The sequence below is a fragment of the Camelus bactrianus genome, chromosome 5, assembly GCF_048773025.1.
Source record: "Camelus bactrianus isolate YW-2024 breed Bactrian camel chromosome 5, ASM4877302v1, whole genome shotgun sequence".
NCBI lineage: Eukaryota > Metazoa > Chordata > Mammalia > Artiodactyla > Camelidae > Camelus > Camelus bactrianus.
The window spans coordinates 58,291,182-58,299,951 of NC_133543.1; the positions used below are offsets into that span (position 1 = coordinate 58,291,182).

Consider the following 8,770-nt stretch of genomic DNA (forward strand, 5'->3'; position numbering starts at 1 on the left):
GCGGCAGAAGGTAGTCGGATCATCCCATGCAGTTCACCATACGTTTTCTTCAGTATTGAGATTAAAAACATAGATGATTAAGGCAATTATAGTTAATTTACACTTACTATGTAAGTTAAATAAGTCCTAATATTTGATAATAAGAAGGTGTAAAATTGAGGCCAAATCTGACATGTGGTCCGAGATTGGGCTTGATGTAAGAATCTCTCTAATGCCCGCATTTAAAAAGCTAGCTTTACTTATTAAAGAGTTCAAATGATTGAAATATACAAACTTAAATTCTTACTCATGTTATTTATTCTCTGTTTTAGTAAAGCAAAGGAAGGTCTACAAACACCCATAATCCACAAGTTCAATAATTTACCCAGAATAAGTGATCTTTTTATTTGAGCAGCAAAGAGCTGCAATATGTTGACATTTAATAAAAGACATCAGAAGAGTTCTGGTAATAACACTAGCATATAACTAATTATCAAGTACAATAAAACAAGTCTCCACATGACATTTATTTTCACTGGGATTTTGTCAGTTAATCCCTAACTTTAAAATTGGCTGTTGGTTTCCTAAGAGACGTCAGTGAGTACTGAAATTCCCTGGTGGTAGAGTGGTTAGTTCATTCATTCGACAGTTACTTACTGAGTACTAACTAAGCATCAGGCTTTGTTCTTGGAGCTTGGAGCACATTAATGAGCAGAGCATACAAAGATTCTGCCTTTGAAATTGGTTTAAAAGTGCCAATAAACATTAATTTAGATCTGCATCTTTTTTCTTTTCTAAATGGAAGTAAATTGTGTTTCTGGGAAAATCTTAATGGTGATAGTTAGCCACCCTAGCATTTAGTTACCCAACTGGATATTTTAGAGAAAAGTTATGGTGTAGTTTAGCCAATGAAGACTATTATTTGTACAAAGTGTTATTTTGAAGGCTGGATTTTATCAGTTATATGAATCTACCAGTTCTGATAATCAACATAAAGTGTACCATCTAGCAAAATATAACCAATTTAATCCACTCAAAAAATTCATGATCTAATATTTATGACTATAAATTTAATATTAATGCGAGTGTTAATTAAGCACCCAGCTTAAGTCAGCATCTGCATGTCCTGTAAGCCTCTTTACCTCTCACAGTGATTCATTGGCCCCATTCTAGGTTCCATGCCAACCAACTATGAGCTCTACTATGGCTTCACAAGGTTTGCTATTGAGCTCAACGAGTTAGATCCTGTACTAAAAGATCTCCTTCCACCGACAGATGCCCGATTCCGGCCAGATCAGAGGTGAGCATGGCAGCAGTGTCTAAAATGAACACTAGATCATGGCATGGCACTACAGGAGTCATCAGGGCTTACTTTCACCACCATCATGTATTTATTTATTCATTGACTCATTCATTCATCCTCTTACTCACTCAGTAGTAGTTAAGTCTTCTACCCTAGGTAAAAGAGTACTCAGAGTATGAGCGTAACAGAAGACTGGCTTAATACAACTTCCCCACAGAAGATAACACAGATGTTTTTTAACAAAAAGTCTCCCCCAAAATTTACCAAAAGTCTGCAGATTATTGAACTCTTCCCTAAATATGAAATCACTCCTCACCCAGTGTTTGTACTTCTTTACTTCTATTAATCTGTGACATAAAGTATCTTTTTAAAAAATTTTTATTGCTGTAACTTTGGTATTACATTATATAATTGTAACTATATATGTAGTATATTGTATAATTTTCATATGTACAGCATTTTATGTCTACTTCTGTTTGCCCTACAGCCTGCTCACCACCAAAAGTTCAGTTTCTGTCCATTACCATTACAATTGATCCCCTCTATCCATTTCAGTGAACAATAAGAGGATAAGTTACAGAGACACCTAGAAATACTTTGAGTAAAAGTCTGGACTTTTCCCAACATGTTTTTGTGAGATATATTCAAAATACAGTACCTTTAATACCTTCTGATTCTTTTTTTTTATTACTATTCTTACATAGCTCTATACTCATTGTTGTACATTCCTACAGAATTTTTGCAGAAATTCTATAGGCCATACAAATTTCATCCAAGATTGTTTTCAAGTTCCAGTGACTTGGTGGCTCTATCTGTCTCCTGCCAAAATGTTCCCAGTATTGAATGTTCAACCATTCAGTTCTCTTGTATTTCCCTCTCTTTCTCTAGAACATGCAGTCTCACTGTTGACATTCAAACTTATCAGTAAGCTTCCTGTACAACATGTATCATATTGTATTCCTGGGTTTTTTTTTTTTTCTCTCATTTTGAAATTTAAATATTTGCAAATCACCATTGAGTCTGCTTTGCCTTTCTCAATTTGACTTCAGTATTCCCTTTCTGAATTTCATTTACTAGTCATTTCCTCTCTGTGGCCTTTTGGAATTTTCCCCAACTGTTACCTTTTCTTTTTCCTCCAGTTTTGCTGTCTCCAATAAAATAGGAAAACTCCTTCCCTCTCAGTCTGTTCCAAAAGTAGCTGGAGAACAGCCAGTTGTCATCCTCCATCCTGTGGCCTTTAACAAATGCTTTATGACCAAATGGAAAAGGAGCACAGCCAGGGACTTCATGATGTTCTAGCCCCAGACTCTCCAGTTGTCCTGAAAACCTTGCGTTGGAATCCCAGATAGCACAGAAAAGTCTTCAGGGCCAACCAGTTACCTTTAACTCCTGCCATTTTCTTGCTGAACACAAAAATTCAGTTCACATACACAGGAAGTATGTTAATTGATGGCAGATGGAGAGAGTGTGGCCTTGGGCAAGGGTGAGAGGACATGATCAGAGTGTTACACTGGTCACTGTGTGTGTTCACAGCAACCAGAATTTAAGTTTATATAAATGAGATGATGTTTTTCTAAGAAAAGAGGATCATATATTCAAAGATAAACTGCTTTCTGCTTAGATTTTTGGAAGAAGGAAGTTTAGAAGCAGCAGCAGCAGAGAAGCAAAGAGTAGAGGAACTCCAGAGATCTCGAAGACGGTACATGGAAGAAAACAACCTTGAACATATACCAAAATTTTTTAAGTAAGTCGGTTTATTCCCATCACAAGTTCAAGTTTTGCCAATGGTCGCCACAAGCAATAAAAAACTTCAAGTGAAAAGAAAATGAGGGATAGTTTCACATCCAGGGAAATCTGAGGTGGGAAATTAAGCCAATTTTGGTAACTCGTTTTGACAGTGAAAATATTGATTCATATTGATCTTGTGAAAAGTCCGTAATCATAAAAATAAATTTTCCTTAACAGCTCTTTTCTTTCATGGGCAGCAGTAAAGAGTGAGGGTCTTGCCTCTTTGTCCTTCAGCTACACCCTTTAGAATGGTAGAAACTTATCCCTCACTCAGAAATAAGGTGGGACCCCACTGCCCACGAGGTCGTTCTGGCTTCATTAGTGTTAATTTTATTTCTATCATTTGGAGATTGTATCCGTTCAGATTTGATCCTTCTGTGGTGTGATCATGGGTGATTATTACAGGATTATATAAACATCACACAGACTAAGCTGTAGCTTCCAAATCCATCTGCTGCCCTCCAAAGCCAGGACAGATCAGCTCGGAATAACCTCGCATCCTTCCTAGTTGCCGTCTCATGTCTGCCCTGGAGCAGAAGCTCAGTCTTGCCCTTTAGCTGTTGAAAGTGCACTCACTGGGCCTGCGCCCTGCAGAGGCTCTTACAGCCACTGAGCTTGCATACTTTCCCCACAGGTGAAGCAGAGAAAATTCTTGTGAGTCTGGGCCTGAAGTTCTAGTTAGAATATTCGTACATGCTTTGTTGGGAACACTTCATTTTCTAGTCCTGCCTGGAGGTGATTTATTCCTACACTTTAAGCCCCTCTCCCCGTGACCCTACCTACTTCCATTTCAAACGTTTAACAACAAAAATGAGTTCATTTGTGGTCAAAATAGTCAAATCATCAATCAGCAGATAGGATACTAACAGGCTTACAAAGTACTTTTTATATGTACACATCTTATGCACAGGGGAGTGTCCAGCTATCAGGTCACCTAATGTGATTTGTGTCTAATGAGGATTTCTATATCTTCACAGAAAAGTGATTGATGCCAATCAAAGAGAAGCCTGGGTTTCTAATGACACCTATTGGGAGCTGCGAAAGGACCCTGGGTTTAGCAAAGTAGACAGCCCTGTTCTCTGGTAAACTGGGAATGTAGAGCTAGCCAACATATCACGCTCTGAATGAATAAATAACTATGCACAATTATGTTTCTTAGAGCTCCGCGTGGTTTCTGGGTCGGCTGAAAACCGGCCATTTGCTTTTCTATTCATCTTTATAATGGACTTTCAGAAGTGCATTAGACAAGGCCCCTGACCACTTTCGGATCCTTTCTGTTTTGCTGCAACCATGTTCCTTAAAAAAAAAAAAAAAAAATCCGCACCCTCCTTGAAAAGCAGAATAAAAGGAGCAGAATATAAAATCCAAAGTCTGAAGAGTTTGTAAAGGAAAACAAACTGTAACTGGTGCTTAAAGCTGATCCAGAGAGTTTAAAGCAAAGCTGCACGTGAACCACGTGTTGGGTCCCTTTTCCGGAAGCGCCATCCCCTCCTTGCAGGAGCTCCTGGGCCACGGCTGTTGGTCAGCTCAGACTTCAAGTGTGTCTGTTTGATGTGGTGTACTTGTGCTGGCCTTGTCAAAAAGGACGTGATGCTTCTCAGAACCTGTTCCATCTGTACGCCATTGTTCATGCCTTAAGAAATGCAAAGATGTACAATAAATCATTTTTTAAATGTGTGCTCCTAGGTTTATGTAAAGGACAGAGCTTTTGAATCATGGCATGATTCGCTTCCTGGGATCAGAAGAATTATGAGACTAACTTAAATGGATTGAAAAAAGCGAACAACATGTGCTTTACTTTGATATATTGGTGACTGTATGGAGTGTCTGAAGGTCAAGAAGGAAAAGGTGTGCTAAGTAGATCTCTGTATTCACGTTGCTCATCAATTTCCTGTCCCACGTACAGCTAATAAACCATCCCTCTCCACCTAACCTCCCAGTGTGCCCTATTATTTGGCAATACCTGTATTTGGTTTGAACACTTGGCATCAGTGTGAAAATGTTGAAAGGAAATAACAAGCAGCATATAGAATTTCTCTGTGGGTTTAGGAGCATTTCAGCATAACTATTTTTGAGTGAAGAGCAGTGTAACCCACATCTCGATCCTGTGTCCAACCCATTGGCACTGTTGGAATTCCCCTGGGAACAGAAGCAAGAATACGAAAAGCTTATTTGCATTGTTTAATTGAGGTCTATGCAAAATCATATTTCATGTTTTCATCAAGTGTTTCTGTATGATACATGACCACATATTGAGCATTTACCTTGCTATTGGCAGAGAGGTAAAACTTAATTAAGGAATTTATCCATCCCAACAAAAAGGGAGAGGAGGAGGGGCAGAAATGTGTTTTGCAGACTTCAGGGTTTGTTTTTTCCTTCACTAATAGACAGAGGCTTTTATTTTTGTAGGAACTTGCATTGGTATTCCTGAATTTCTATCTGCAGATGACTATATAAATGCCTATGTAGTAAAAAAAAAAAAAAACTCTTTAGAGATTTCCCTAGAGAATTATAAAATTACGTATATTTTATTCTCAGTTAGGTTTTTATTCTTAGTTTCTTAGCATCAGGTTTTAAGTGTTATTTTAAACTCTGACAAGGTTACTGACATTTACGTTGTGTTACAAGGTGTTGGTTTTAGCATTGTTTCTCCTCCTCCTCAAAGCATTCCTAATAATGGCTATGCCACTATCACGAGACTGCTGAGAGCGTAAGGGAAAACTCTGACGTCTCCACTAGGTGGAGCACGCCTTAGCTATCCTGAAACTCATTCCTCCTTTTATCTGAGTCCTTATGTTCTGTGTACAGTATGCAGTGGTGTAGAATGAAATTTCACTGTCAAGGAAACTCCCTAATCCATTGCCAGCTCTGAGCACGTAAGCAACACCCTCCCTTGGTGTCTCAATGCCTTTCATTCCATTTTAACTCTACAGCTGTCTCCCCCATGGTAGTAAAATTCCCCTTTGTTGTCGAGTTTTTTTCTGCTCATTCATCTGGCCATCCTTTTGTCTGCATCTTGAGATACATGTCTTTAATTTTAAATACAATTAGAATTCTGTTGACTGAATGACTTGAATGACTGTTGACTTCCTCAGAAAAGTCTGTTCTCCCATAATTGGTAAAGCTTTAAATAGTATTTCCAGTAGTTCTGGTCTGCACTTACTAGCACTTCCCTGAAGAGTCTCCAAATTTTAGCCTAAAAATAAGGAAAGAACTCTGCAAAGTAAAGGTACTAAGGAAGTAGGAAGGTGAGGCACCAGGTGACCAATGGATATGCCAGTCAGGCAGCTGCAAGAGGACCCAGGACCCATGAGGGAAGCAACCATTGTACCTAGCATTGGGTTATGATTGAGAAAGAGTAACTAGTAGAATGGACCTTGACTACCTAGTAAGTTCAAGGTACAAGTCAGGTAGGTGAATGTTGGTCAGAGCTAACCTGAAACTGTGATTAGGATTTCAAGATGGGAATGAGAAGAATGTCAAGTTAATTAAAATTGCCACATTCTTTATAATATCCCAGAGTTAGAATCTCTTTTGAGATTCAGATAACCTGATTAGACTTCTGGTTCAAGTGATCATTTCAGTTTGGGATAACACTTCTGTTGTACCTGATTCACAAATCTCCTCATCGAACGTTCATACCCACATTCTTTTGGTTGGTTCATCCCCCATTTCTTTTTCACTTTTTGTTTATTTGGTGATTATAGCATTGTGAGACTTACTCTGTTTGGAATTTTCATCTGCAGAATCTTGGGGCTTTTGAGACTGGTTTAAACAGCAAAAGGATAGAATATATGTTAGATCATTCTTGATAAAATCTGACTTATTTCTTAGAATTTTATGTAAATCTTTATTTCGGGGGCACTTTTCCACCCTAAAACAACATAGGATAGAGGAGGACTTAATATATCTTTATACTTCCGCTGTGATTTATTCCTAAGCTCCTTCATCTTTTTGAGCTGGTCATGAAGGAAAGCAGTAAGAAGTGACGATGGTCCCGTGGCTGTGGCTAGATGGAACAGCTCGACAGCACACACCACACACAGGGCCCGACCAGAAACTATTTTGCTTCTGATGCTGCTACCCAGGGTATAAATGTAGTCTCAGATTTTGCTGTAATTTTATTGAGTTTTTTTTAATTAAGTCATTTTTCATGAGTTACTTTAAAACACCCCATAATTTCCATGCAGTTGTAAAAATAAACCTCATTTGAGATACCTTTTCACACTACGTATCAATTATATGTGACATCAAAACTACCGAATGTATGTTGGTAAGAGAAACCAAGGAGTTGTTTTTTTCCAGTTAAAAGAGGGCTTTATTCATAGCACACTTATAATTAATAAGTAATGTTGAATTCTCAGTTGTAGAAACCAAGGAGTTTTTAATACCAGGGATGCCAGGTTGTCGATTTTCCAAACCTCTTCATTATTCTGACCCCATGCCTTTCAGCTATTCCACTAAACAATCATTACATTAAATCCCACCCTAAGGAGCACTGGGGGCAGTTAAAGAGGAAAATGACCCAACTATTTTGCTTAGTTCTAATTACAGCTGTGGCTGGAGACAAGTTTATAATCATAATCGAATGTACATTTTGTTAGTACCTTGTGGATTTTAATTATCCATCTTGTCTAATCTTGTTCTCTGTCATCCAGATAATGGAGTGTTTGTGATAGCAGAGCTCCTCAGACACCAGGGGGTGGAATAAATGTTTGCACTTGACTCGAGTTGGTATATTATGAATATGGCAGAGTAAATAAAGTTTGTGTACAAAAGATTTATTTCTATGGGAGCCATTATGTTCAGGGTATATAAAATGTATCTAATTAAACAATTATGAATCTATTTTGTGCTCTAGAAATGCTCTTTTTGGGGAAAGATGGAAAAAATGTCATTGGAGCTAAGATTAAAATGTATGGGGTTCTTTATTTTTGTTTTTGTTTTTTCCAAAAAGCTTCCCAATCATTTAGAAATACTGCTGATCAAACTAGGATTAGATCCTCTGAGTTTTAACTGAATTTTTCGTAAAATTGATACGTTTAAACTGTACATTGCATGAACCATTCTGTTAAACCTGACTTTAACTTTTAATACATAATTGTAAGAGCATATGTTTGTGACTGAATTGTAAAACTTTTGTTGAAGCCTTTGCTATTAGAGAAAATGGCAAATTGTTTAAGAAAGGATTAACTTTAATTCTTCCAAAGTAAGATCTAAAGAAGAATGAATTCTTTACAAATTGCTGTGATGAACCAGCATCTTAAACACATGAAGCCCTGTGATTAAGGCAGATTACAGGTGGCAGTATGCTGTCATGCAGGGTGCAAATTTACTCAGGTTTTGCTGTTATTTTTTTTTAATTACGTCATTCTTTTTCATGGGTTACTTTAAAATACCCCATGATTTCCAGCTTACAGACTTGTCAGTCATATGCATCCTTCTGTTCTCCAAAATAACTCTCCTTACTTGATTCATTTTCTCTTTCCCTCTAGTCCTAACATAGTGAGAGGCAGGGATTCACATCTATTCTTCTGTGTAATGGAGAGTTTATAAAATATGCAGTATTTATGTGCACTTGCAGAGTGGGATATTGGAACCACTCACTGCATTTAGCTTCTGTGGAACACTTTATTAAATGTTCATGGATTAAAAATTACCCCATAATTACATATTACTAGTTTCCTCAGTATCTCCAGA

General features: G+C 37.6%; 1 protein-coding gene across 9 annotated transcripts in view; it reads left to right on the forward strand.

Annotated features, from left to right (window-relative positions):
* Positions 1-8,182, forward strand: part of OSBPL6 (oxysterol binding protein like 6) — a 186,657-nt gene extending 178,475 nt beyond the window's left edge. For all 9 annotated transcript variants that reach the window (XM_074363954.1, XM_074363956.1, XM_074363949.1 and 6 more), the window contains 3 exons: positions 1,153-1,279; positions 2,904-3,026; positions 4,048-8,182. In XM_074363954.1, coding sequence (XP_074220055.1) covers positions 1,153-1,279; positions 2,904-3,026; positions 4,048-4,156 — 359 coding nt within the window. In that variant the 3' untranslated portion in view covers positions 4,157-8,182. The remainder of the gene's footprint in view (positions 1-1,152; positions 1,280-2,903; positions 3,027-4,047) is intronic.
* Positions 8,183-8,770: the final 588 nt, after the last annotated feature.